At 49.9% G+C, this 27,951-nt stretch overlaps 6 protein-coding genes across 10 annotated transcripts; 4 read left to right on the top strand and 2 right to left on the bottom strand.

Moving 5' to 3' along the window:
- Window positions 1-224: 224 nt before the first annotated feature.
- Window positions 225-8,611, bottom strand: LOC1278974 (zinc finger protein swm). Its single transcript, XM_061656845.1, has 2 exons — window positions 7,425-8,611; window positions 225-5,178 (listed from the first exon to the last, which is right to left on the bottom strand). Exons 1-2 carry the CDS (start codon window positions 8,244-8,246, stop codon window positions 2,062-2,064), a joined length of 3,939 nt encoding a protein of 1,312 aa, XP_061512829.1. The 5' UTR covers window positions 8,247-8,611; the 3' UTR covers window positions 225-2,061.
- Window positions 8,612-9,446: 835 nt separating this feature from the next.
- Window positions 9,447-10,582, top strand: LOC1278975 (uncharacterized). Its single transcript, XM_318629.5, has 3 exons — window positions 9,447-10,036; window positions 10,132-10,233; window positions 10,365-10,582. Exons 1-3 carry the CDS (start codon window positions 9,788-9,790, stop codon window positions 10,503-10,505), a joined length of 492 nt encoding a protein of 163 aa, XP_318629.3. The 5' UTR covers window positions 9,447-9,787; the 3' UTR covers window positions 10,506-10,582.
- A 400-nt stretch (window positions 10,583-10,982) lies between these two features.
- LOC1278976 (mitochondrial uncoupling protein 4) lies at window positions 10,983-20,083 on the top strand. Of its 4 annotated transcripts, XM_061656861.1 has the most exons (6): window positions 10,983-11,546; window positions 12,459-12,592; window positions 16,866-17,128; window positions 17,691-17,800; window positions 17,892-18,377; window positions 18,456-20,083. In XM_061656861.1, exons 3-6 carry the CDS (start codon window positions 16,916-16,918, stop codon window positions 18,628-18,630), a joined length of 984 nt encoding a protein of 327 aa, XP_061512845.1. In that variant the 5' UTR covers window positions 10,983-11,546; window positions 12,459-12,592; window positions 16,866-16,915; the 3' UTR covers window positions 18,631-20,083. The 4 variants fall into 4 exon arrangements, with proteins under 4 accessions (XP_061512845.1, XP_061512844.1, XP_061512843.1 ...); XM_061656860.1 differs by having other exon boundaries at window positions 10,983-12,592; XM_061656859.1 differs by lacking the exons at window positions 10,983-11,546; window positions 12,459-12,592 and adding an exon at window positions 12,975-13,347.
- Window positions 20,084-20,463: 380 nt separating this feature from the next.
- Window positions 20,464-25,273, top strand: LOC1278977 (uncharacterized). 2 transcript variants are annotated; one of them, XM_061656855.1, is made up of 5 exons: window positions 20,537-20,603; window positions 20,719-21,021; window positions 23,389-23,628; window positions 23,928-24,202; window positions 24,273-25,273. In XM_061656855.1, the coding sequence occupies exons 2-5, from the start codon at window positions 21,009-21,011 to the stop codon at window positions 24,879-24,881; spliced, it is 1,137 nt and encodes a 378-aa protein (XP_061512839.1). In that variant the 5' UTR covers window positions 20,537-20,603; window positions 20,719-21,008; the 3' UTR covers window positions 24,882-25,273. The 2 variants fall into 2 exon arrangements, with proteins under 2 accessions (XP_318631.5, XP_061512839.1); XM_318631.5 differs by lacking the exon at window positions 23,389-23,628 and having other exon boundaries at window positions 20,464-20,603.
- Window positions 25,274-25,764: 491 nt separating this feature from the next.
- On the top strand, window positions 25,765-27,135 carry LOC4578182 (uncharacterized). Its single transcript, XM_001238017.2, has 2 exons — window positions 25,765-25,961; window positions 26,081-27,135. The coding sequence occupies exons 1-2, from the start codon at window positions 25,949-25,951 to the stop codon at window positions 26,611-26,613; spliced, it is 546 nt and encodes a 181-aa protein (XP_001238018.1). The 5' UTR covers window positions 25,765-25,948; the 3' UTR covers window positions 26,614-27,135.
- On the bottom strand, window positions 27,125-27,768 carry LOC1278979 (uncharacterized). The gene has a single exon (XM_318634.5). It carries the CDS (start codon window positions 27,766-27,768, stop codon window positions 27,238-27,240), a length of 531 nt encoding a protein of 176 aa, XP_318634.5. The 3' UTR covers window positions 27,125-27,237.
- Window positions 27,769-27,951: the final 183 nt, after the last annotated feature.

Raw genomic sequence — 27,951 nt, forward strand, 5'->3', positions numbered from 1 at the left:
ACTTTTATATGATGCTAGATGACATCAATATCAAGGAGTTAATAAGGCTGGTACCAACCATGCTAAGAAATGCCAAAACAAATTAAATATCACTATCCATCCATAACCAGGTCCCACGCAAGAGGAAAATATGCCAACATCGTAAATACCCTCTACTCCCCTCCCAATTGTTACCCTTTCCCTCGCCCACCCAGCGCCCATTGCCCAGAAATAAAACACATTCGTTTTGTTTTGTATGACTATTACAACTCCTATCGCAAATTTGAGTTGTTCGCTTTGCAATCTCTGCCTTGAAATCGTTCCTTAACTCATTTTATTAATAGTATTATTATTATCATACTCAAGAATGCTAATTTGTTTGTTGTAATTACTTGTTATATATCGATCATGCAAATATGTTACCATTTTGCGATTTGCTTTTGTTGTTTGCTTGTTTGCTCTCTCTCTTCATATCATGCTTTCACAAGCATGTGTTGTTGTTTTTTTTTTCAATTACCTTTTGTTCTCTTTTGTTTTATGTGACTGTGATTTGCTGTTCTTTTTTGTTTCGTATCTTTTTTGTTTTCTCTTCTTTTGGTTCATCTTTTTTTTAAAGAGATTGTGGATGTTTTTTTGCTCTTACTTTGCATCTCACAGTTCATTCTTTTCTTTCTTTCTTTTCATTTTTTTCGTGTGTTTTGCCAAATCCAGGATGGTGTTTTTTTCGTTTGGCTTAAACTTAAAAGCTACTACAATTCGTACGCTTACGTTTCGAGGACCAATCGCGCCACCTACTAACTTGTTGGTATGATCATCGCCCGAAATCGCACGATACGGAGGATTACAACTGCTGCTTGAGGAGATACGTCTTATTCCTTTTAACCAGTGGGTGTAGTAATCGCTTCGTATTGTAATTCGAACGACGACATACAAAAGCAAACGAGGCGCAGTTGGTCTTACAATTGCTTTACAATTTAACCGCATCATCATTCGGTATCGTTCGCTTGATTGGTTTAATCACTCGACGGATTCACATGCAGTGTTACTTGGTAAAACGCAGACGCACTTGATCGCTTCTCTCTCTCTCTCTCTCTCTCTCTCTCTGATAAACCAATTACAAAAATTGGGGAAGGTTTTCTTTACATCACACAACAGCTACTTCTATCTAGTTCTTGCCTTTCAAGTGCTCGTTTTGTTACGTACTTTTTTTTTTAAACACAACTCCGATAGCTTCTAACGACAACATTGATTCGTGTGTTATATTATTTTGTTTTGCGCACACCAGCGCAAACGTTTGGTTGACGTTCGGTGCCCAGCGCGCACAACTGCCGAACGCAATTTAAAATGGCTCACAAATCATAGCTTAAAAAAAGGAAAAGAAAGGACGAAAGGAAGAATGCAACAGTCGGCAGTGTACTGCTACTGTATCGATACGTCCATCATAAAACAACCAAACACGCGGCAGCTAATGATATCAAGCGCTTACACGCATGGTGGTAGTTTCCCTCATCCGCGCCTTAAATCCGAACCAAAAGCAAAAGATAAAACATCCGAGAGATCGCGCAGATCGCAAAATAAAGCAACTGATTTTCATTAAAACAAACACAATAAAAGTAATCATCTATTTTCCTAATCGACTGTGGGGGGTGTGGCCACTCCTCTTGCCTGTGCCAATTTCAAACCAACAAACAAAAGAACCCACACTGTTATGCGTTATACAGCATATGCATATTCCTACTTCGTAACCGATTGCGCCCACTTTCTACTGCTAAAAAAAGACTTGGCCACTCTAACAAACCACAAAGAAACACGCCCAAGCATTGAAAGAGCATTAATTATCGTCCAATTAATATAATAACAAAATAAACGCTTCAATCTAAAAATGAACGAAGTTAACGACGATTGTAAGGTAGTGGATTTTAGCATTTTAAAAAAAGCGGGGGGTTTCACACACGCAACACACGGCACGGCACACGCACACTCTGCTAATTCCTATCGAAAACGGGAACGAAAAACCCTAACCGAATGGAAATTTACAGTTCCATCTTCACGCCCCGGTAGGTGTCGTTTTCCCGCTGCCCCTTAGCGGCGCCAGGAACGTTCCGGCTCGATGTCGTCCTCTTCCTCCTCCTCCTCCACCATGATCGGCATCTCGATCAGCTCGTCCGTCTCGGTCAGCGTTTCCATCGAGGAGGAGTGCAGCTGGTCGGCCGCACTGCCACCGCTGCCGAGCCCCATCCGGTCCGCCCCGTCACTGTCGTGCTGCTTCAGGGACGCACCGTCCCCACCGTCGCTGCTGCCACTGCTAGAATGGACGAGCGGATTGCCGTCGCCCCGGCCGCCCTGCTCCTTACCGGAGTCGGCCGTTGTCGCCGTCGTGCCCGCTCCACCAGCCGATGCGCCGGCGAGGGATGCCGCCGCCGGTGCCGGTGCCGCTGCCGCCACCGTCGTCTGCCACACTATCGTGAGCGTTTTCTTGTTAAATAGCTTACCGCGCGCGAGTGCCTTCTCCGCCACCGGTCGCGTGCTGAACCCGATCGTCAGCGACGGTTCCGCCTTGTCGAGCTGGTGCTTCGTCACCTCGCCGAACTGCTTGAAATGGTCCAGCAGCGAGTCCGCCTCCTCCTCGACGAACCCGGTGATCAGGATGGTCGTTGGGCGGCGATCGACGCTGGTCGAGCCGGGCGGTGCTACCCGCCCAACGGGACCGCCCTTGCGCCCACCACCGCCGTACGGTCCCTTCTGACCGGGCGCGATCGTTGCCGCTGCCGCCGCCGCCACCGCCGGACCGTCCGGCGTGCGGAACGTGCGCGTTTCCTGCGCAATCTGCTCCAGCTCCGCGTCCAGCATCTCCTTGTCGTGCTGCTCCTTCGTCTTGTGCTTCGGGCCGTGGGGCCCGGGGCCGCGCGCCGTGTTCGCCTTCAGCAGCTGGTGGTCCTGCTCGATCTCCTTGCGCAGATTGTTGATCTTCACCTGCAGCTCATCGAGCGACTCCTTCAGCTGCGGTCGGCGCGGATCGCTCACCTCGTACGTCACGATCAGCTCCAGCAGCTTACGCTGCTCCTTCAGGTACCCGTCCATCAGGAACACCTTCCGCTCGTTGATGCCCTTGGTGAACTGTTCCTGCCGCTTGCGCAGCATTTCGTTTTGCGCACGGTTGCTGCCCTTGTTGCCGCCGACGCCACCACCCTGCAACGGCGCGCCCGTACCGGGGCTGATGTACTTGTTCGCGTTATTGCCACCGTGTGCTTTCGGGCCTCCTGGTTGCTGCTGTTGCTGCGGTGCGAGATTCTCGTTCCCGTTTGCCAACGGGTTCGCGTCGTCCTTCGCCTGGAGCGTTTTGCCGCCTGCCACGATCGGGCCGGTCTGTGTCGTGCCGGTCGCACCCGCCGAGCTCAGATTGTTGTTGATGCTGTACTGGTTCGGGTACGTCCTCCGCAGCGAGTGTTCCGTCTTTGCCGACGCCGTAATGGCCGGCTGATCACCGCCCGCCGGTGGCGTGTGCCAAAACACCTTAATAAACCGATTGTTCAGCACGGCCTCTGTACTCCGGTACGCGACGTTCGCTTCCGCGTGCGACGAAAACGTCACAATTGCCGCCTCCGGATCGTTATCGTACCGGATCTGAATGTTGGTAATCTTCCCGAACTTCGAAAAGTGATCGTTCAGGTGCGATATCTCGTTCAGCCCGCGCGGAATCTTGCGCAGCTCCAGCGAGCAGTTGTGCTGCGTGTTCATCATCTGCATCGAGCCGGGGCCGCCCGGGCCGCCACCGTGTCCACCGCCCGGCCTTGGTCCGTGCCGGTTGTGCATCGGCATCTTGCGCTTGCCGCCACCGCCCATCATCATGGGCCCGGCGTCCGCGATGGCGACCGCATCCTCCGGCTCGAACCGATTGCTGCGATGGTCGGCCGACACATCGCCGCCCTTGTTCGCGTCCACCACCGGCACGGAGATCAGTTCGCGCTGCAGCGGCGTCGCACCGATCGGATTGCCCGCAAAGCCACCGCCGCCCTGCATCGGGAAGCCGGGCGACACGCCCCGGAACTGTACACCCATACCACCCGGTCCCGGTCCGCCGCGGGGTCCAAATCCTCCGCCGCCGAGGCGCTGGGCCAGCGCGGGTCGTATACCGGTCGCCACGCCGCCGCCGCCGCCGCCTCCACCCATCCCCGGTGGTCCCTGCTGCACGTTCGGGTGTTTGTTCCACAGGGCGGGCGCATCCGGACTGTACTCAGCCGCAATCGGGCCGCGGATCTGTGCAATCATGGCCGGATTGTTCAGACCTTCTAGCACGAGCGGATCGGCCCCGTGATCCCAGGGGCAGGTTTCGCCGCGCATACAGTACCCTTTCTCGTCGAAGTCGCGGCACCGCTGACGCTTCACCGAACCTCCTCCACCGCCCAGCGGGACGGCCGTTGCTGCTCCTCCCTCACCCGCCGCCGCATTCAGCACGCGATCGAGCGCTCCGGCGGACGGTGGCGGTACGGGTGCGACCGTCGGTACTACCCCGCCGACGGGAATGATCGGCACACCGCCCGTAACGCCGGGCGGTCCAACCAGCGCCGACACCGGATTGACTACGGCCACTCCATCCACCACCATACCGCCACCGGCCGATGCCACCGTGTCACCCGCCACCAAAGCACCACCCACCGCTCGGGCTGCTGCTGCTACTGCTGCCTGACGGACCGGCGTCATCGAGCGGGCCATCTTTCGACGGTCCGAGTTCGGTGACGGCGAACGGCTGCGCGAGTGCGAACGGATCCTTTGCGAGCGGCTGCTGCCTACACCGTTGCCGCCGCCGCTGCCACTGCTACCACCGCCTCCCGACGATGCTGCATTCGTGCCGGCGCCCGATCCTGCCATCGTGCCACTGGCATTCGGACCGCTGTTGCGCCGATCACTGTACCCCTTCCGCTCGTACCGACGGAACGAATCGCTTCCGCGCAGCGGCGACTTGTTGCGGTACGAGGACGAACGGCTTCCGCCGGACTTTGAATCATTACCGCTGCCACCGAGGCTGCCACCTCCAGCACCACCGCCACGAGGACGCTGCTGCAGTTCGCGCGAGCGGGATCGACGCGTATCTCGCGGCCGCTCGAACGATCGCGACCGGGACCGGGAGCGGCTGCGCGATCGATTCTGCGTCCGGCGGCTTCGGCGGGTGTTGTTGCTGCTGCTGCTGCTCTCTTTACCCTGCGGGATGGAAAAGAAATGTGAGGAACAGATTTAGTAAACACCATACATCTATTCAAAGCTTTTAACACACTGTTGCGCACGTGCACACTGCGCACAGCGGCATATGTTGATGCGTACAAATAAAAGCACATCCGTTCGCAGCGCAGCTGCTGCTTTCATCATTGCTCAAATCATTAAACGAAGAGAATAAATACACATTCCATCGTCACCACTGTTGGTACATACATACACGGTCTTCTGCCACGGTAAATAAACGCAAAACTATCAGTCCATCCCTCCCGCCGGCGGGTCGGGTCAACAAAAACCGTGGGTCTTAATCTCCCTTTTCCCCGAGCAGTGAGCGTTTGAAATACGTAACACAGAAGTGGATGAATGATGCTGCTGCGGGCAGGTTCGAACAAGTTCATGCACGATGTACGCCCCAGCGGCGAGGTGCGCGCGCAGTCATCAACGCGCGCCATCCATTGGGAGGGAACCATACCGAGGAGCAATGGCAATCCCACACGTAAATAGGATGATTGCACCGCCGTCGTTGCTGCTGCGGTAATGGCGTTTGCTATAATATTCTATGCCGTAGTTGGATTTTGGTGCTACCCACGTGATTGTAATTTTAAAAAGCATAAAAAACAAATGATGCCACGCAATTAAATAATTTGAGTTCATTTTCATCGAGGCAGCAATTGATTGGGAGAAATATTGATCGTTAGCGATGATCTTCTATTTGCTACAAGCATACGCCATACATCCTCGGATAAAAAAACAATTCAAAATATGCAAAATTCATCTCAGAATAAAAAAACAATTTCACACACACATCACCATCTCCCTGCTCTAGACACACAGCAATTACGCACTCGCGCAGCTCAGTTAGTGGGGGGATGGAGTTGATGAATTGAATGTGCCTTTTATTGTTGATCGTAATGATGATGAATGCATCTAACACCGATCCGGACAGCAGCAGCACAACGGCTCAACAATGTTTGCATATTGCCTAGAACTGTGTTTGTGCGTGCGTGTGTGTGTGTGTGTGTGTGTTTATTTGATCAAGATCTCTGAACATCGGGCGATGTTTCTATGCACGCTTGTGTTGTCATCGCTTGTTCATTTGTGCTTAAACGCCATCAATTAAAAGCAATTTTCAGACACCAAAAAAAAGCCCTTCCACACAACGTGGCACACACAAACAGACTCAAAATTTCAATAAGATTTCTTCTATCTTTCTCTACTTTTCGGCATGCTTTTACCTTCACACAGCAAACACAGCTTAATAATCAACGCTCAGTGCAGAAGCAACAGCAGCAAGCGACGCAAAGGAGGGAAAATTGTCAAACCAAATGAGAAGGAGGTCAAGGATAGCCATTCTTGTTCATTCGTTCGCATACATTCCCTTTCGCCTTGCGAGCACAATCTGTCCAAGCAGCATCTAGCAGCCTGGCCTGGACTGGGCTGCGGGGTGTTGGTCGCTTGTAAATTAAGCAGTTTCCAGTGTGCTCCAGTATGGAAAGTGGTTAATTTTTCAATAAGAAACAATCAATCGATACTGGTTTTTGCCGATCGAGCCGTGCCTAAATGTCATCGGGCCACAACCAATCCGGGCCATTAAAATTGATTTATTTTTTACAAAGAGCTTACGGGTGTGTAAAGTATAATTTAAAAAATAAATAAATGCAATAGACAAACTAGTTGCAAGAATCTGTCTACTTGTTGCCCCTAAACATAGGTGAAATTTTAGTGAATAACAACAAAATATAGACAACATAGTGCACATTAATTGTTGTAAATACGTGTAGCATCTCGTTTGGATTCAAATAATAAAAAGAAAATGAACTAAAATACAATGAACGACTGCGCCTCCTACATGGAAGCGCACGCATTATTTTTACTCCATCTCGGTGTGTTTGCCACCACATCATCACCACACCTCACGCCCGGCGTGTCCAACAGAATCCAAATCCGTGCGCTCCCCCCCCCATTGCCATTGCTGTGGCGGTGATGCACCCGTGAAAGCCGACCATTTTCATTTGCTGTTAATAATATTTATAGTCAGCCCAGCAACGCGCGGGATAAATTTAGCACCCAACTCATCGTTCGTCTCGCTGCCGTGGACCTCTCTCTCGTGTGGACCACCACCACCCCTGATAGGGTGTCTTGTTGTCTCCCACACAGAAACAACGTACCAGAGAGTGGGGGGCGTTTGCCATTGCAAGCATAATGTTGCCCCCAACGCATCTCAACACACTTACATGATCATCCTTGCCGGATCCTTTGATGGGCGAGTGCTGCTGATGGTGGGTGGAAGAAGACTTTTGGCTGCTGGCACCACCGCCAAGCGTTCCTCCTCCTCCGCTACTGCTGCTAACGGATGGTGCGCCGCTGGAAGAAGTTGTTTCGCTGCCGCGGCCCTTCTCCGACCGCTCACTGGTGCCACCACCGCCGCCACTGTGATGATGATGGTGATGATGGGACGAGGAGGTGGATCGTTCCGACGTGATCGAGCCGCTAGTAGCCGTCACTCCACCACTGCCAGCTGCCGACGAATAGTTGGAGCCGGCCGAGCTGGCGACCGATTTCGACGATCGTCCCCCCGTGCCGGACGACGACGACTCCTGCAGCGGTGGCGTAAACTCGCGCTTAATCGTCGTCCGGGAGCTGCTGGTCACCTCCTCGGCGTGATGGTGGTTCGCGGAAGCGCCGGCGGGTGTCGTGGAAGCAGCCTGTGCTTGGGCGGTGCTGCTGCCGCTGCTGGTAGTGGACGATGGCACAGCGCCGACCGTCGCACCGTTGCTCACCACAGCCGGAGCGGCTGGGACTGCCGGGGCCGGCGCACACTTCAGATACTCCTCGCTCTTGATCACCCGGAACAGCCGGTCCAGGAACGGTTGCGTTTCCTCCGACAGGAACACGTCCAGCTGCTCCTTCATCGACACGATCAGATCCTTCTCCGGCTTGTCCTTCTTCAGCAGCGCCAGCACGTACCGGGCGAGGGCGGCCGGGTCCGCATCGCACAGCGGTTCCAGCACCGCCGTCAGCCATACCTTCAGCGCTTCCGTGTTGTTGATGAACATGACTGCGCGTCTGTGTCTGTGTGAGTGTCGGTTTGAAGCGTGCCTGCTAATGCGTGTATGTGTGTGTGTTTTTCTCGCTCTCCTTTTTGCTCACTTTTGCGCCTACTTTTGCCTGCTGTACACACCAGATGGAAAACACTCTTCCACTTTCTTCCTCCGCTTGCTTTGCTGGTGCTGCTGCTGCTGGGCTGCTGCAACTTCACTTTGGACGAAATAACCCGAAACCAACCCACACCTCACACACGGGTGGCGTACGGAATTCTGGCCGCTTGCGTGACCACGCGTTCACTAAACCTGCACACCCCCTTTTTCGCCTCTATACTGCCAACTCACACACGCACAAATGACGACGATGGTCGTCGTCGTCGTGGTCGTCGTCCACGCTACGTTTCAGGCGATTGTGTAATAATGGTTGTCCCGCGTGCTGCTGCTACCACACGACGGATCGCGCGCGCACACACACTGTACACACCTCTATGGGGCAGACAGGCACTGTAAGTTCGGTCCGCTGTCTCTTGCCGCGCACCACCACACCGTGCGCTCTCTCCTTTCTCTACACCTCTCCGATGTGCTCGTCCGCACGCACTCACGCACTGTTCGAGAGTGTGTGTGTGTGCTGTGAGATCGATGGTGAAAAGTCGGGACAAGAAAATCGGATTTCACTCGCACGAATCCGCCATGACAGGGGAAATCCTGTACCCTGAACCCCCTCCTGCTGCGTGCGGTTGCTGCCACTGCCGTATGTGTCGCTGTTTGTCTGTGTGTATGTGTATGTGTGTGTGTGTCAGATAACGAACTGGTGATGTGTGGCACCTTCAGGGCCTAGCGATTGGCTATCGTTCGTGATTTCGTGCGTTCCCACTAATCACTAAACGCACTCTGTACGCTCGTTCTTCACGCACTTTTCTCCTCGCACCGATCGACTAGTTGAAGAACACGGATTTTCAGCTGGTCGCTTTACGCTTGGTTCGAGCTCTATTTTGGGAGCCTTTGCCTTTCTGCGCTGTTCCAGAAAAAACTCTCTGGCGCTAGGAAAACTGGGAACAGACAGCGGTGCGCCTGTTGGCTGTACCTCAGGTGCTGTAAACACACGGACCAAGCGCGCTGTTTCGAACACAAGGTTGCTAGAGTGAGATGTTTTTGCTTTCGTGACCTTTGTGTGTTGTTATTTTTCCGTTAATTTGGTTTATTTTTATTTTAATCATTGAAACAAAATAAAATTGCATAAAACTGCATCCTTTTCTTTGTCATTTCAGTGTGCAAATATCAATTTATTGTAAAATTTTGGAAATTTTCTTACCACACCTTAGCATGGTACCCCCCACTAGGCACTCGCACAGCTTTTGACGTTTCTGCCACCACATTCGAACTTGCTCGAGTTGTTGTTTTTTGTGTTTTTCTTTCTACCAAATCTGACAGCGCCGCGGAACGAAAAAGGTTCGTGCGGAGAAAATCCTCACGACGATTACGGTTTATTTTGGTTTACATCTCGCCATCCGTTCGTTTCGCGTAATCCCGCGGAAATCCACACCGGAAAGACAATGGCCTCCTCCGACACCGGTGGCGTCAAGCCGATGTCCATCACGGGCCGGATGGTCCGTGAGCGGGAGCGGCTGCTGGGCATGAGCCCCGAGGAGCGAGCCTGGCGGGCCCAGTGGCTGAAGGATCAGCACCTTTCGCCGAACGAACCGAAGTACGTGCCGGAGTACTGGAAGGAGCGGTACAACCCGATCCGCCGGGCATACCGTGCCCCGCTCAACATGGTCCAGAACGTACTGACGCCCGTTATTGTAGGTTTTTTGCGCGACCACCGTAGTCCAGCCGGACGTTGTTATGTAATGATTATTCTCAAACCTGGGTTTTTTTCTCATTCCTTTTCCCGCAGGGTCTCGAGTGGGCACATGCGGTCCGTTTCTGGACGGGCAAGGTGGCAATCACCGCGTTTGCCATTCTGTCCACTGCCTACTACTTTAAGTACAACCAGAATGTAAGTAAGGCGATGGAGGCTGGCGGTTTCAACACGTCACGTTTTGTTTACATTTATCGTATGACTGCCAAGGTATTGGCACCGTTGAAATTGTGGTTTGAACATGTTTTCCCTTTCCCATTCGCTCGCAGGATTGGACTCGTAAGGGAGGCTGGCGTGTGATTCACTCGCGTGAAGCGGTGGTGCCCGGAGATGCTGGCTATCCTAACTTCCCGAAGCGCGACACTCCGGCCGACTACGCGGCCAGAGGCTTCAAGCAGTCGCCCATCTAAATGTTGCCGGATGGATTGCACCGGGAATGCAGCGGGATGGATTTGTATGTAGATAATAAATAACGAAACGGCACGAAGCTGGAAACGTTTTCTCTTTATTAAAGCTGGAACTCGGTGTGAGGGTCCGATTTATTCAGTTTTCGGTTGATATCACCCCGGTAGTCGCGCAAATCCCTATCTGAAAATATATTTCGAATGAATTCTTTGAATTAAAATGCTAATTATAACCAGTAAAGCATTGGTTTTATCCTAACAAGGCAAAACAATCAATTTCAATCCCATTCCATGCGATTTATCGAACTAAAATTACAGAATGCAAATTGCAATCCAAACTTTTCTACCAACCCTATCACCCAAGATGTATACAGGCCAGGCAATTGACAGCTCGCAATCAAATCCCCGACCTGACAGCCGTTTTCCCTCGCACGATACGATTTGTTTGGCAACAAATTAGCACGGAATTTCTTACTTTTTCGCCATAAAATAGGCGCAACCGAACGTACATCAGGTGCCTTTACTTCCCAAATCCGACCGCTTATCCATAAAACAAACTCGTCCTCGCCTACTCCTTCCCCCAGGGCGGCACACAGCTGCAGTCGGAGCGGAACAGCTGACTCGCGGCACACACGCACAACAGCATGGAAAACATTGGACCGTGCTCCGGGCTACCTCACCACCATCGCCATCATTTGTGTGTCGTCCGCGAGGGCGAAAACATGTCGCCGTTTTGTTTCGAACCGAACTGATCCCCCTTACTGTGCTAGCCCACGCAACCGTGCCACCCACCAAAGTGTCCTAATATTTACACGTTCTCCGGGGTCGTGGAGTGGCTTTTGGTTGCTTCGTGTATATGCGTGTACGCGACGACCGAAGTGCGGGGTGCCATCGAGCCAGTCCAAAGTTCCGTGCGCCGTATTGGGGGCGGCGGGCGAGTGCAATCGTGTCACGCACAACGGCACACCACGATGGCCACCAGTGGACAGTACGTGCTGATTATTAACCTGAGGAAAAGCTTTCTTTTAGAACGTTGTTAAGGGGCTGGTAAGGAAATTGGCGCGTGTAGAAGAAAGTGTGTTCATTTTAGTTCGACCGTGCGTGTGTGTGTGTGTGTGTGTCGGTGAATGTGTGTACATGTTTACATAAGTGTTTCTTTCCGGTTTGTCCCCGTTTTCGAAAGTTCCTTGCATTGGTGCGGCCACCGTCTCTGCCGGACCCGTTCTGTGCGAAATGTGTAAAATCATACTTTTCGTCTTTGGATGTTCGACTGCCAGTTTCCTTTGCAACAGCGTACAATAATCGATTCAAAACATCATTCTCCCCACCCCCTCATCACCACCAACACCTTCACTCTTGGAAGGGCTCTTGAATGCCGAGGGTTGCTGACCTAAAACACGAGACTTCGCTCGCCGCTCGGCTGCATTGATTTGCCAAAGCCGTTGCAATAGCGAACATTATTATGTAATGCCAGTTGTGAATGCAACGCGACTACGCACTTTCTTCTACTACGATACCACCAAACATCACAACCACCACCACCACCACAACACCACTGCTACTACTACTATCAGCACTGCTGTAACAACGGGGGCACACATAGACACTCACAACGGCAGCGCGAGCATTTTGCCATCCTTCTCCATGACAACCGTGCGATAAACCGGCAACTGCTCGGGACGAAGCAACGAAACCGTTGGATTTTGCAGGAAGAAACATAAACAAAAATCGCAAGCCACCCGGCCCCACGGTGGGGTACTATTTTCGGGCTGGTTCAGGCTTTGCAAATCCGTTAAGAAAAATAGGCCAAGCAGTAGGCAGTAGTTTTGCATGGATGCTTGGACGGTTGGAGGCAAGCAAACGGAGAATGGTGCAAACAACGAGCATCGAAAATTTAGATGATTTTTGGTGACGACAAAGCTGACCAAAGCTAGGAAAAAACAGGAAAATTTCTTAAAGGGACAGCATCATCTCCTCGAGCAGTCGATTAAATCCCTGGTACCTGGCGTGTCGAATGCACCTGTGAAAGAGAAGCCAGCGATCCTTTAATCTATTTTAACTAGCACTCCAACGCGGTCCCGGCTGCACAAGCGGTAAGTTCATCTCTCTTTTTACATGTAAACCATTTCTAGCGTCGATCTAGTTTTTGGGTATGCAAATGCAAATACTGTTCTTGTCGAATGCAGACTGTCGGATTATTAACGACCAACTAAAACCCTTTAAACCCCTTCTGCTGTGTGTTTAGCATCCGCAAATCGCCGTGCAACACAATCGACTAGCACAGACCAACAGGCGCATCCGGTTTGTGGTTGTTGTCTTGTTTGCGTTTTTTTTTTGGCTACCAATTTTGGCGACAAACAGCCTATTTATAAACCACCTTCCCGAAGGCAACCGTAGGTGTGTGTGTGTGTGTATGTGGTTTTGGTGTGCCGGTACACGAGTCGCTCGTTGCGACAGTCATCCGGCGCCCTTATACGAAAGATACTTCTGCATGCTTGCTTAGATGGCAACGTTTCGAAGGGATGCAATCATCCCCGAACGCAGGAGAGCTCGTGAAGCGCTAGAATCTCGGCGTATAGTAGGCGTTGCAGTCGAACGGTAGTCGTGTTCCTTGACACGGTTGTGGTGTGTTTGCTGGCGACCACCAGAAGTAGTCGCGTTCGATCGTTGTCTCTCTGCCGGTGCCACTATGAGCGATATGGCGATGGACGGGTCGCGCTGAAACGGGTCGGAATCGGATATAAAGTGATTTCAGATAATTTGATTTGATCCGTAACTGCCGGTACAACGGAAGTGAAGTGTAACGAAACGAACATGGTGGTGGCGCGCAGCGTTGCGGAGAATGACAGTAAGTTACGAACGGCAAGTTAACTCACAATTGTTCATACCCCGTGGAAGCGTTGCTATTATGCGCTATAGCTTTATCCTTCCTTCCTACCACTACCAAGGGTTAGTCCACACAGTGTTAGCCCCGCACACACACACACACACACACACACACACACACACACACACACACAAAACATCGATTGGCTTAACCCCTGATGTGTCGACTTGCTTCATTTCTGATTGTAATATTCATGAAACAAATCGATTTCTCATGCCAGCCCTTCCCCGTCCGTTAAACGCAAAAGGACAGTTCGTTTGGAGGCAGGCACTGAGGCACCCGGCGCTATGCTAATGCGATTGGAAATCGTTACGCTAACGTTGCCTCAAACAGGAAATCGCTCCCATGCGTCCGGCAGGAAGGAAAATTCCAGTGACTCACCCGATCTGGCAAAAAAGGCAAAGGACATTGAGAGCAGTGACAAATGTTCAAGCCATGGGGCAGGCTATGATCGTGTGAGATCGAGACGAATGGGAAGATTTCTGTCACTTTGGCAAACTTACAAAAATCCAACACCCGGAATAAGACTCGTAAAAGCAGTATGTCTATATTTTCCGGCACTCGCCTAGGTGTTACTAAACGAGTTGTGTGAAACTGTCCTTCAAATGCAGCACGTGCACGTCTTCTTACACAACAGAATAGACGAAAGCCGCATCTAGCAGAGTAAGGTAGTGACGGGAGAGGACCTAAATTTAAAAACAAATCCTTTCCCGTGTCGGTGATTCCGTGTGTGATTCTCAGCTGCAAGCGTGATCACTGACACGATCTCTCCTATTCCCATGAGGAAGAGAGTTGGATTGGATTGGATCGTTTCCCTCAAGTGCAATGTCTTGCTGCGGTGCGTCGCTTAAGGCTGCTCTCTTGTGCTTTACAAAGACGTCGCCCGAGTTGAGTTCAATGTATTCAGTGCGGCGAAGAAGGGCAACGAGCCCTTTTTTTGCTGTTGTTTACTGAACAACGTGAATTCTTCCTGTCTTATCGTGCGAAGAGGCGAACGGAGAATAAGAAAGAAGCATCAATTCTGTACGTCTGAAACATGTCTACAATGAAGCGGGAAAGCAGCGTCACAACAACAAGAAAGAAAAAGGGCGTGCAATGTGCACATGAAGCCACAAGGTTTGGCAAGTAGCGGGAAGCGATTCGGTATGCGATTGTTTATTTTTGGCGATAGAGAGACAGCGCACCATTCTGGGGCTTGGCTTTCAGTGCTTGGCTGCGCCTACTATTGGTGTTGGTGATGTGTGGTGATGTATGCTGCTTTTCGGCAACTGCGGCCTCGCTGGCCTCGCAATAAATTGCTATCAATTTTTCGATTAAAACCCATCAACCCCCGGCTGTCGGTTGTCTCCTCACTCGTTTCAGCCCGCGGAACGGGCGAGCCCCCTTCTTCTCGCGGAGGTCAAACGGTACGGACGCGTCAGAGATGTTGTACACCACCACCACCACCACCACCACATGGACATGGGAGGGTCGGTCGGTATCGATAACAATATTCATCGTTTGTGGCGTTGTTATTTTTGCAACGGCGAATTGTTTGGAGCGACCAACAAAAAAAGACGCGCAAACGAAGAAACGCTGCCTGGTTTAGGCTTTTGCGTCATCGTCCCATCGGGGTCACCCTGGATGGGGTGACGTCGTTGAACTTCGGAGTGGAAAATTCAAACCATAGGATGGGGGTGTGCAGCTTACCCGCTTCTAATGAGCTGTTGGATTTGAAACACAATGCAAATGATTTATGCGCAATGTTTTTTTTATGATAAGATAATCGATAGCCTCATGTTGAAGTGTAATTGTGGATGTGATCTAGTGACGGGAAAAATGAAGATTTCGCCGGAATCGATTCCGGCTAGCTCTGAAGTTTTTTGGAATCGATTCCGGATAGTTGGTCCAGAATCAGTGATCACTATTTTTGAATCAATTCCGGAATCGGCTCCGGAATTGGTTCCGACATCGGCTCCGGAATCGGAATTTGCTCCGGAAATCGGAATTTGCTCCGGAATCGGATTTGGCTCCGGAATCAGAATCAGCTCCGGAATCAAAATCAGTTCCGGAATCGAATACGGCTCCGGAATCGAAATCGGCTCCGGAATCGGATTTGGCTCCGAAATCAGAATTGTTTTCGAAACGGAGTCGATTTCGGCATCTTCATAGGAATAGGCGTTTGGGTCCAATGATGCTGCGTGTTGATAACGGCAAAGAATCAAAATTAACTTGTAAATGATCTATTCACATGGAGATTCCCGGACTTATATCGCTTCCCACACTTCTTATTTCCGGATTCCAGAGCCGATTCCGATCCTCGAATCGATTCCGGAGCCGATCCCGGAATCGATTCCGGAATCGGCTCCGGATTCAACTCCAGAATCAACTCCGGAACCAACTTTGGAATCGGCTCCGGAACCAACTCCGGAATCGACTCTGGAATCGGAATCGATTCCAGCATCGGAATCGGCTCCGGAATTGATTCTGAACACGGAATCGGAGTCGGGTATGTCCGATTCCGAGCTTCCACCACTAATGTGATCAGCTGAAAATCAAAGAAGTGGTACAGAATAGAGGGAAAGGAGGACATGAGCTTAGTCGAAATATGACGACATAGAATAAGATCGTCCATTTAATTCTTGATCAGGTGATCAGCATTCTTCTACAGATCGCATTTTTTGCACTATTTACAACGACTATGGCCATTGATAACAGCCGGTAGAAGCGGTGTCGAATATAGTAAAACATGAAGCACCTGATTAATTTCACTGATAACCGCGTAACCGTGGCCACTTTCACGGTCCACGGTCGGCTCGCCCGGCCGATACCACCGCGAACCAGTATTATTATCTCACCGAAATCTGCGTATTAGTTCAATTGACGAAACACTATTACCGCTTTCGAACGGCATTCATGCACACTATCACTTGCCCGCGCGACACAGACCGCACCTTGTCCACCCATCTCGGGGCCCACCGGGCTTATCACCTTTCCGCGGGGTGGCGTTTTGTAATACAAGGGAGAGGAGTCGAATGAAATTGGCAAACGATCGCCGTGTGTAACCAACAAACAGTAACTCCAGCTCGATGATACAACCACTACCAAAGCAGTTATCATCGTCGTTCCGTGCCGGCTGGGTGCTGGTTGGCGCGTCCGCGTGAACATTTGCGCCGGAATTTCGCTTCACCTTGCGAGATGTAAGTCGATGCCGACGGAGAAGAGCATTCGGTTGCAAGGTTTGATGGTGGGGGCATTATTATTGATGAAGCAATTATAAGGCTGCTCCAAGAATCAGCTGTGATAATGAACCCACTGCGTCTGGAAGGTTGCTAAAAAACACTGGCTTTAAGTTCGCTTTCCGTGCGCTCCAATCCGCGACCACTTTAATAGCGTAATTCCCTTTCTACGTACATACATCCGTTAAGCTTGAAGTTATTTGATACACATAATTTAAACAATTCTTTCTAATTTGTTGCTTTCAATTTCTTCCCAAACAGAACCATCGACCGGTGAGGCAGCTGCAGCAGCGAGCGACGGCGACACGACGATGCAGCAGACGGCGGCGGCCACCGGCCGGACGGAGATGCGTCCGGTCAAGTACCATTACGCCGACTCGTTCTGGTGCACCTACCTGGTGTCGGTGTTTGCGGCCAGCATTGCCGAAACGGTCACCTACCCGCTCGATCTGACCAAAACGCGCCTCCAGATACAGGGCGAGGCGGCGGCAACAGCGGTCGATGCCGAGGGTGCCGTCAAGAAGGTAGGAAGGTGGTGTCTGTGTGTGTGTATGTGAAGTGTGTGGCTGTCGCGTGCCCTATCTAATCTGGCTTGTGCTGTGCTGTGGAGGTGTTTTGTGGCGTATTATCGAGCAAACTCGTTCGAGATAAAGTGGCCAATAGGTTTAGACAGAGATGAAAATTAGAGATAGGTTTGTGTTGTTTAGCATTGTGACATGTTGGATAGTACAATGTTGCCCGGAGCAACTGAGATAAGATGTTTTTGAGGAGTTCTAGAAGGGTGCAATTGTAACTATTTATTTTGTCAATTTGCAACATGTTCCTAATCAACTGAAATAACAAAAACGTGGTCTATGACGATAGGTACAGATTGTTTGGAGAATTAGGCAAAAATATTTGTTTTGAAGAAATTCTGGAAAATGTATCAAACATTTTTAAGCTTTATTTGAACTTTGAATCCAATTTTCTAGACTTTATTATGTAGGTCAAAGGTCAAACGATATATTTCCTAAAGAAGGCCACATCTTCCTCCTGCTTTGTAGTTCAAAACAACAATCTGAATTTTCAATATCTTCCCATTTCCAGCTCAAATACCGTGGTATGTTTGCAACCGCTACTGGCATCATCCGCGAGGAAGGAGCGCTAAAGCTTTGGCAAGGTATCACGCCCGCCCTATACCGGCATCTTGTGTACAGGTAAGACTGCGCTGCCAAACAGTCTGCAACGGACAGTTCGATAGTAAGCCGTGCACACAAAATAACACTTTTTTATCTTCTTTTCTTCCAGCGGCGTTCGCATCGTAACGTACGATGCCCTCCGCAAGAAGCTGCGCAATGGGAAGGAAACCTTTTCCCTCTGGCAGTCGGCCCTGTCCGGCGTTGGGGCGGGTGCACTCGCCCAGTGGCTCGCTTCGCCCGCCGATCTCGTGAAGGTGCACGTGCAGATGGAGGGCAAACGGCGAGCGATGGGGTTGGAACCGCGCGTCCACAGTGCGGCACACGCGTTCCGCGAAATAGTAAGCCGCGGCGGTGTGTTTGGGCTGTGGAAGGGTAGCGTGCCGAACGTGCAGCGCGCCGCGCTGGTGAATCTGGGCGACCTGACGACCTACGATACGGTGAAACACTTTATCATGCACAAAACCGGGCTGCCCGATTGCCACGTGGTGCACATCATGTCGTCAATCTGTGCGGGTTTGGTGGCGGCAACGATGGGCACGCCGGCGGATGTCGTGAAGACACGCATCATGAACCAACCGACGGATTCTAGTGGCAGGTAAGTTCATGCCGAATTGAAGAAAGAATCGCTTATCGCTGATTTTATGCACTAATTCCACTGCTCGCTTCATTGCAGGGGACTGCTGTACAAGGGTTCGATCGATTGTCTGCAGCAAACCATCGGAAAGGAAGGCTTTTTCGCACTGTACAAAGGGTTCCTTCCCGTCTGGATCCGTATGGCACCGTGGTCGCTAACGTTTTGGCTTTCGTTCGAGCAAATACGGGCCAGCCTTGGTGCTAGTGGATATTAGGATTAGGAGCAGGAAAGCCACAGCTACTACAAAGTGCACAAAGTGTAGGTTTGTTAAACACTGTTCCCGATCGTTCAATTTTTCGCAGAAATATCCCGAAGTAACAGATTAGTAGCTCCCTTTTGTCCGGCACATTTTTCTCTTTTTGTGCCATTTCCGTTTACACCATTCGTTGTTCTTCATCATTAATAGCCTCTAGCTCATTATATGTATTATGTTCTTTTGTGCGTGTTTTGGGTTGTAAATATTATTGTCAGCTCACGTGTACATGTCCCCACACGCTATGGAGCTCATCGCTACATTTTCCAATACGAACGAGAGCTATCGTTGTTCAGCTGTTTTCTTATTTGAAACTGTGATTTAGAGAGTATAGTTTGGTCAGAAAAGAAAGCAACGACTCTTTCGAGAAAGGGCACACCGGCTCGGTGCCGGTCTGATGGTAGCTGCCGTAGATGGTAACTTGGTCCCAATTAGTGTATGGTTAATTGTGTTTGGATTAAAGTTTTGGTTTCACGTCGACAGTAGCACACCTAACTGCTGCTATGTTTGTGATTGGTATATGCGTATCAGCATCGGGAAGGGCGGTCGATTCGTTCGTTTTTCATCATCACCGTCTCTCCGGTCATACATCACTACGGCTCAGGGAGTACAGTAAAACAACACACTTAAACCATAAATAATCTCCTCTGGAAAATGTTCCTCTATCCTCTTGAAGAAACGGTCAACTAAAATGAAAATTGTATCGAAAACACTCCTCCTCTGCAAGAATGTTTTTTTTTTTTTTTCCTGGAAGTTCCTTAACCCTTCGAGCATATGTGCAAATATGCAATCGAAACCTTACGCCTTCTTGCGGTGAGTGGAAGAACCATCTCCTCATGTAACTCTTAGCAAACTCCCACGATGAAAAAAGGAAAACCAACGACGACAATACCAAACCTTGTACGATAAAATGTAGCATTAAATGTTTTACGGTGGTAAGGGTGCAGGCATAAAACGGCACAGAACTCGTTTCACGAGCGTTACTACTGTAGTATCATGTAGCAATAATGAGGATTTTGGTAAAAGCAAGTAGTGAGATCTAGCAAACGACCATCGTTTGGTTTTAACGATAGTAGTATGCCCAAAAGCAAGTTGATAAATCTATTGATAGCGATAGAAACTTCTCCTCTTAGAAACGGAAGACATTCGTTATGTTTGTCCCCAAAACAACCGATCAACTCCTATACACTATACACTATACTATACACAACCATAACTATAGCCGTGTTATATAGAATCTTCTCGAAACTATTGTAAATTGTACATAGAGTAGGTTAGATAATGAGAACTCTGGTGCAGTTTAATTATTACGTTAGTCAACAACCACAACCTACGGGATAGGGGTTTACAGTTTTGAAATGGTTGCAACATAGAGAAGTAAAACGTACGATAAATAAATGAAAATAATAGCCAATAGCGAACTTACATTCCTGTGAAAGTTTAGTGAATATCACATCTGTGTTGAAGATTAAAATTTTTCTGTTTAAATGTATAATTATTACTAACTTTAAGTAGTATACTAGATGTGGTTTTGCCAATATTTGATTTATTTGCGCAAGATTTCCTTTTTTATTATAATTATTTATTACGCTATGACAAAACTTACTTATATAATGTTGTATAATTTTCAGAAAGAAAAGCATGAAATTACTCATAAGCGGATAACACAAAGTCAAAAATCAACATGAAAATAATTGATCGTAGTCCGAACATACTGAAAAGCGAATCTTTTGCACAACACTGTACGTTGCCGGTTCAGAGCGCTGACCAGAGAGACTACGGGCCATTCTACGGAGAGCAAAATGCGCTCAGCTGCAAGGCAAAACGGTAGAAAATGAGAGATACTTTTGACCTGAATCGCTAATTTCGTGAATCCGTTCAATCCGCACTATGATCAAAAATCAAGCCGAAGATTTTAACATTTTTAGATACTGGTAAGATACTTGTAACGGATTAATACTATAGATAAGCCATTTAATTGAAGTAGAAAAAAATAATGCGAAAATTTGAATATTTTCTAACAATTTTTCTTTTCATCTCCCGTTGCAGCCACAAACATCCCAACGTTCGTCGATTTTTGCCACGTCGTGCTTTACCGCGCGGCCATTGTGTCGCACCGGGACCGGTTCTCTCTAACCCGCGAAATAAAACGAACCTCAGTGTAACGGATATTACGACTGTAGCCGCCGAACAGTGAATAGTCTCGTACATACATCGCAACCACACGCCGGTCGGTGTATTCGTTTTGCGTTGTCGTCGTGTTGTCGTCTGCTGCCTGCTACCCGCGCGTTCCATTACATTGTGTCGTCGTAAGAAGCTTCCTTCCAACCGCTACAAATATGGCCAACATTGGTAAGTAGAAAAAGGGGAACTAACCTACGGGAGAGTTTGCTGCTTTATAGGGAAGGAAGTGGTTGATTGAGCGTGGCAGAAAAACGTGTGACTAACAAACGAAAAACGGCTTTAAGGTTAAGTGAATTCAGAGATCAAAAAGATCGTGAAGTAAAGTTAGTCAGATGATGCAGATGGCTTTCCACTTGTAAGGTGTGAAAAAACACAAGCGAGCTTCCATCGCTCAAGATGTTTCCCAGAGGCCACTTCACACTAGTCGCCACCCGACCGGCATTTTTGGTGAAAGTAGCTATGTGAGAGAGAGGGTCGAACAAAACGACAAAACACCATTCCGCTGTAGGTGGATGTTTCTAAAAATAAATGCGAAATTTTGTGATTTTTCGCTGCAGACAAATGAGTCAGCTCGAGTGCATATGGATTGGTAGCAAGGGAAACAGTTTCCGCACGGCTTGCTGAGTTGGTAGGTATTGCCAACCGGAGGGAGATGCTATCGATCGAGAGTATGCACATCATCCCGCCCTCCCCTACGGGGTCGCCCTTCTACTTTGTTTTGCCTGTTTGTCTGTTTGGAAGGTCATCGAAGCGTTATTTTTGTTTAACGCGATGAGGTCAGCGGCAGTTGAATTTAATCAACAACAACCACTCTCTTCTCCTATCCCTGCCGGCTTATCGTCGCGAAACATTCCAATTTTGCCCACGATCGCCTAACGACTGTCGTGTGACTGCTTGTATACGATCAAATCTCTTTCCCTTGATGACCAGCACGATGATTCGTGGTGGATGATGATGTCACCGTCGTCTTCCACGTTCGTGCTAGGCGGCTTTAGTAAGTCGCCATGAATAGTGCACCGCTCAACGCGGGTGTAGGCATCCATCACACTCTCCCCTGCCGCCACTGCACTGCACCAGGCCTAGTATTGTGGGCTTTGTGGACTACGTGGCCCCACAGCACTCCCACTTTCCTTGGCGTGGCTGGCGGCCGCCGTGTTGCTAATAAAATGCGGTTGTTATTCGAGAACGTGTTTTTTTTTTTTGTATGGAAAAGGTCGGTCGGTATGACGCTATAGCATTACCTTTGCCTCGTCGTCGTCATCATCATGATGTTCCACAACCCGGTGCGGTGCAATGGTGATCGTTGCTGGTCGTCGGCTAGCGGCTAGCGCTAAAATGGCTAAATTATTCCGAAAGTGCACCGGTAAGCGCATATTTTCCGTTTCTCCTCCTTCGTACGCACCATCGCCGATTTTGGTTGACCAAATGGACACAGGGCAGTAGGGGGAACTGGCCGGTTGCACCTGCCGCATACCAAAAACTTCGCAACATCGATATGTTAATGGCCAATCTCGAAGAAGAAGTTTGAAGTAGCGAAAGACGATAATCCCTGTGGACACAATATGTTATTTTCATTGCATGCAGCTAACGTAAAGGAAAAACACAACACGAAACGACGACATGCCCAAAAATCGATCGATTTTTGGCCACCGGATTTTATCTCACCGTGTTGGTTGGGTGATGATGATGCAATGCGACGGTTTTGTTTTTGGGAGAAACTCCTTTTTAAGGCTTTGCTTTTGTATCGATTTCGCCAGTTCTGTTCCGTGTGGAGAAATAAGAGGTACACGAAGCAATAACCCTGTTGACCCTTTGCTTTGAATCAATCAAGAGGAAAGTGGGAACGAGCGAAGAAAAACTATTTTCAGTCAGAAACATCGAACAAAAAAACTGCAAAAGTACGCGCAGAAGAAAACAATCTCTGTTCTACTTCGGCTGTGCCCAACGAAGCGTGTGTACCAGTGTGCCATTTTATGAGCGTATGCAAGGGGACCGCAGAATGAGAAGCTCCGTTTTCTGGGATAGTGGTGCCAAGTTGGGTGCCAAACATCATGAATCAGATTCCGAGTTTTTTTTATCAACAAAAAAAAGAAGGAAAAATATTCTACCACACCATCATGTTAGAAAGTTAGAATAACAACAATACACTTAGGTGTTACATTTTACACAGTACTCGACTGCTCAGCGCGTCGACCCACAGCTGCCTACGCGAGGGAAGAGTACGCAAAAGCAATGCGCGCGCTAACGAGCGACTCATGCCTGGACAGCCGGCAAGCGGCGAAGAAACGCTCAATTAGCACCTTCAATTGTTACAAACTAGCTTTGACTAAGATAAGGTCAACAATGATGGCTCCGTTTGCTGGAATGTACTAGACCTAGCCAAGGAGAGATTGAGGGATTTTGAAACCATTGCAACCATCACCACGTGGGCGCCTTTTTATTCAAAATTTATCTAACGCTTCCCGTTTTCAATTTGGTCGCAAAAATCATCCACATTTTGTTCATCACTAATACTGCACCCACACATCGCATAAGATCCGGTTGCGCACCGTCGATACAAGGAGAAAAAGATTGTAACTAACCATGCTGCTGCCAGTACTGCTGCCGATGCCGGTGACGATGGCCACGTGGCTGAAGAGCATGATGCGACGGCAGAGGCAGCGGTAGTAGAGGAGGCACCATTGGAACGGCAACAGCAACCACAAACAAAGCTGTCCAGTGGGGGTAGCGTTGAAACTGTTTCCGGTGCACCAATCGAACGACGTGACCCGATCGGTAAGTAGATCGCGTGTACGATTGTCGTTCGTCTCACACACACACACAATGCGCCACTACGGAGGCGCTTTAATGGTGCCTGCGGGTGCAACATAAATATAGAAAGGTTTATGAGAGGTTTGTGGTGATTTAAACAGTTTCGATTGTGTAGCTTGATTTATGTATGGGAACTGAGAATGAGGTGCTACTGTGCAGGTTTTCCTCCTTTTCCTCCCTTCTCCGACACGGCCCCTTTAATATCGTTCCACAACCATTTTTTGTTTCTATTTCCATACCATCTGAACTGCGAAACTACCTAGAGCTGGAAACGGAGGACAAGCTGGAGTACCGCTTCGTGCCAACCGGCAACGGGGTGGTCAACTTCAAGGTGCGCGCACCGAACGATGCCCACATCGCGCTCACCACCAACCCGGAGGAGTCGGACCCGATGCTGGAGGTGTTTATCGGTGGCTGGAAGAACACCAAGTCGGTCATTCGCAAGAACCGCACCAAGCCGGACGTGGCGGAGGTGGAAACACCCGACATTCTGAATGCGGGCGAGTTCCGGGGCTTCTGGATCCGTTGGCAGGATAATGTGAGTTCGTGATTTTCCTCGTAATCGTAGCAAGATGAAGATTACTTTAAATTTCCTCTTCCCTTTGCAGGTGATTACGGTCGGTAATGAAGGAGCGGCCGCTGCCTTCCTGTCGTACGAAAACCCGGAACCGTTCCCGATCAACTGCGTCGGTTTCTGTACGGGCTGGGGTGCGACCGGATCGTGGCTGATTGAACCGGCCTCGGAGCAGGCGAGCCCATCGGCCCCGACGGCCGCCGCCCTGAGTGCTGGCGGAGCTGCCTGCTGGGTTGCGGCGGCTAATGGGGAAATTCCCCCGAACGCGGTGGTTGGTGGTTCGGACGGTGAGGATATGTATATTGGGCGGGCCCAGCACGAGGGTGGCATCATCCCCGGCAAGGTGGTCGCCTCGCACGGTGTGTGCTACATTGCGTGGGGTGGGGCCGAGAACCCGAAGGCCGAATACGAGGTGCTGTGCGATTTCGGGGGCGAGTTTGTGCCGGCGAGTGGTAGCGACATTCCGCCCACGGCCCTGCCGGCCGGCGAATCCGAGGACGGTGAGCCACTGTTCATTGGGCGGGTGACACACGAGGGCACGGTGACGGTGGGCAAGGTGCAGCCGTCCCACGGCGTTTGCTACATTCCGTACGGCGGTCAGGAACTTGCGTTCGCCGAGTACGAGATCTTCGTCAGTCCTTAAGGAGGGCGTCCAACGCGCCACAAGGAGGGTCCGTTACCAATATGCGTTAATCCTTTGCGCCACTGCCTTTGCAGGGGGTGGCGAGGGAGATGTTTTAGAATTATGCTATAAACACACGCCCACACACACACACAAACACATCTTACATATAAACATGGCGCAGCACGCAGTTAAACGCACAGTCAAACATGCACACATAGTCAGGTCGGAGGAGAAGCAGAGCAACGGGGTCGAGCTTACTTTTATTAAAAAGCGCATGCCTGCAAATGTTATTAAACGATGTAGCTTTAGATATTTATGATACCCCACAGCGAGATAACAGTATAATAACCCTTTTCAGTGCAGTAGCAGGGCAGCAGTTCGTTAAAATAAATGATCTGAAGTAACAGGAACGGCGCATTTATTTATTTATGTTGGCCAGTGAGCACACTTTTTGCATGGATCACATCACACGTTGAAGGAAATAATAAAACAGAATTTCATTATCAAGAGATATGGCTTTAAAAGGATATGTATACGTGTTTCAATTAGTCAGAAAAATGTAAAAAATTTACAAACAATCTACAATGCACTCGATTTCTAGTATTTTGTCGCCATAACGGTCAAATCAAACGTTCAGTGATTGCTCAAGAGTGAGCTAAATCGTTCTCATTTGTTTACATTCACTCGTGAGTGCAGCTCACCGCAATGCTCATGAAAATACTCTTTATAAACAGGATAATTTTTGTGTCTGGTTATCAAAAAGTAGTACTGAATACTGTAAAATAGCCACACGTAAAAAAAATGTAATTTAATAAAAGCTCTAAATACCATTCCAACCTGTTGCACCCGCCATGAGCAAAACTTCTCACTGCATCGACTTTCCTCACGACGCGCTCACTTTGTTATGACAGTGCGCGCTCACGCCCACCGATCATCTCAAAGCAGCCGTCGCAAGGTGGAATGTCCAGTTGTGCAAAAGTTGTGCATGAAATTGCGATGCAGGTGCAGTAAGGGCTGATCAAGCAATCCTGAGGATCGTTCCGTAAAGGGCGTTCTAACGAAACCAGTAGCCTTTATTCAACAACATGGTGAATTACAGTAAGTGTTTCGCTTCGCTCTACGTGTCATCGATTGTTAGAAACTCCGTGCCTGTGGCTCCTGCTCCCTGTCCCTGAGTAGTAGACTGATGACTCACCGCTAACCTATTCGTTTTGCAGCGTCCACGCCGCGGCACATCCACTTCTACGACATCCACGATGACGACCGGTACCCGCGCACCGCCCGCAAGCAGCAGCTCCACCGGTGGGATGCGCTGCACAGCATGAAATGGGTACCGTACCAGGACAGTGGGCCCCTGCCGCCCAGTGCCGTCGAGTGTGGCACCAGCAAGCGCACGAAGCTGTACCTGGGCCGGGCCGAGCATGCCGGCTCGGTCACGCCCGGCTTCATCAACCCGGCCAAGAAGGTGTGCTACATTCCGTGGGGCGGCAAGGCGCACGAGAAGAAGGTGTGCGAGATCCTGTGCACCGCCGGGGAGTTTGTGCCGTGCACCGAGACGAACGTGCTGCTGCGGGCAACGCCGGCCGGTGTGTCCGAGCAGGGCGAACCGCTGTACATCGGGCGGGTAGCGGTGGACGGGCAGCTGGTCTGCGGGAAGGTGCAGCGATCGCACTCCGTCTGCTACATACCGTACAACAGGAAGGAGGAACCGCACGTCAACTTTGAAGTGTTTATCAAATCGCAGCAGTGAAACGCGGCACCGACTGGTACATAGATACATTATACTCGTGCGGCGACGAATTACGCTTAAGGGGGTGGTGGCGTTGGCCCATGCGATGCGATTTTTTAACGGACGAAATGTATACGGGATTTGACCAATAACGTCGGACGTGCGATTGCGTCGAACGACCGAACCAAAACTCCTTGATTCCGTCGGATCGTCGCCTCCGATTGTATCTGTCATCGTAATTATGCAGGTTATGTAGGAAAAATATCAGCTTATTTTTTATAATGTTTTTTTTAAATCATCCAAATAATCGCAATTTGAACCGAAATGGCGTTTGACGGCAACGTCCGATAAAATCGCATCGAACGGACGTTTGCCACCACCCAAAAGGGAATCTTAGATAATGGCTGTGTCAAAATTTTCAAACCAGATAGTGAAACGCATAGCGCACTATCGGCTGTAGGGACTGGGGAACGGGGAAAGAAAACAAAAGATTATTTGTAAACTATTAAACTGCACGCTAAATACAAGCCGGTTGTATGGTGACGCGAAACGGTTTATTCATTCAAAAAAATGCAGCATAGAGGTAGTCGTGTTCCCGGTGTCATGTCATGTAAGGAGGAGGGTGGACGTGAAAACGTTGCGCATTCAGCGCCCAGGCACTGGTTGATTATAGCCGGCGGTGGTAACGTAAACATCGTACTCGCGGAAAGCTTTCTCCACCCCACCGACCGCGATGTAGCAGCAGGAGTGCTCCGGCTGCACCTTGCCAACGACCGTCGTCGATCCCAGGCGCACCAGCCCAATGTAGAGCGGCTTGCCGTGCTCGGACACACCGCCCCGCAGCGCTCCGTTCGGGATGTAGCCGCCACCGACGTGTACGAAGTGGCCCTCGTACCCGCACAGCACCTGATAGTCGGATTTGGTGTGCTCCTCGCCACCCCACACGACGCAGCACGCCTTCTTCGAGGGCACGATCCGGCCCGGCACGATCGAGCCGCGATGCTTCGCCCGCCCGATGAACGTCACTTCGCCTTCGAAGCCACCGACGACGGCATCGGGCGGTACCAGCCCTTCGGCCGCCTGCACCCAGCGGGCATTATCGAGGTAGGCGTGCTCGGTGTACCCCTGCGACGGTACGTTGTACGTAAAGTGAGCCGTGAACTGGCGGTTGCACATGGTTAATTTGCTTGGGGAAGTTTCACACTGCAATCAAAGTACACTTTGTCACACTTGTTCGCTGCGCGAGTATTAAGAAGATGCCATCAAACCGTCATTAATCTTCTTTTTGGTACATTTGGTATATTGTGGAATTCGGCGAAAACATATCACACATACTATCGCCGTTGAGAGTATTCTTTC

This window comes from Anopheles gambiae, chromosome 3, assembly GCF_943734735.2.
Source record: "Anopheles gambiae chromosome 3, idAnoGambNW_F1_1, whole genome shotgun sequence".
NCBI classification, from domain to species: domain Eukaryota; kingdom Metazoa; phylum Arthropoda; class Insecta; order Diptera; family Culicidae; genus Anopheles; species Anopheles gambiae.

Bases quoted from the DNA above. Each gene is read 5' to 3' on its own strand.
- LOC1278975 (XM_318629.5), top strand. From the start codon at position 9,788: ATGGCCTCCTCCGACACCGGTGGCGTCAAGCCGATGTCCATCACGGGC. The intron at 10,037-10,131 runs GTAGGTTTTTTG...CTTTTCCCGCAG, and splicing joins ACGTACTGACGCCCGTTATT to GGTCTCGAGTGGGCACATGC. The intron at 10,234-10,364 runs GTAAGTAAGGCG...ATTCGCTCGCAG, and splicing joins ACTTTAAGTACAACCAGAAT to GATTGGACTCGTAAGGGAGG.
- LOC1278976 (XM_061656859.1), top strand. From the start codon at position 13,314: ATGGTGGTGGCGCGCAGCGTTGCGGAGAATGACA. The intron at 13,348-16,865 runs GTAAGTTACGAA...CTTCCCAAACAG, and splicing joins CAGCGTTGCGGAGAATGACA to AACCATCGACCGGTGAGGCA. The intron at 17,129-17,690 runs GTAGGAAGGTGG...TCCCATTTCCAG, and splicing joins CCGAGGGTGCCGTCAAGAAG to CTCAAATACCGTGGTATGTT.
- LOC1278974 (XM_061656845.1), bottom strand. From the start codon at position 8,246: ATGTTCATCAACAACACGGAAGCGCTGAAGGTATGGCTGACGGCGGTG. The intron at 5,179-7,424 runs GTAAGTGTGTTG...TCCATCCCGCAG, and splicing joins GATCCGGCAAGGATGATCAT to GGTAAAGAGAGCAGCAGCAG.
- LOC1278979 (XM_318634.5), bottom strand. From the start codon at position 27,768: ATGTGCAACCGCCAGTTCACGGCTCACTTTACGTACAACGTACCGTCG.
- LOC1278977 (XM_061656855.1), top strand. The intron at 23,629-23,927 runs GTAAGTAGATCG...GAAACTACCTAG, and splicing joins CGAACGACGTGACCCGATCG to AGCTGGAAACGGAGGACAAG. The intron at 24,203-24,272 runs GTGAGTTCGTGA...TTCCCTTTGCAG, and splicing joins GGATCCGTTGGCAGGATAAT to GTGATTACGGTCGGTAATGA.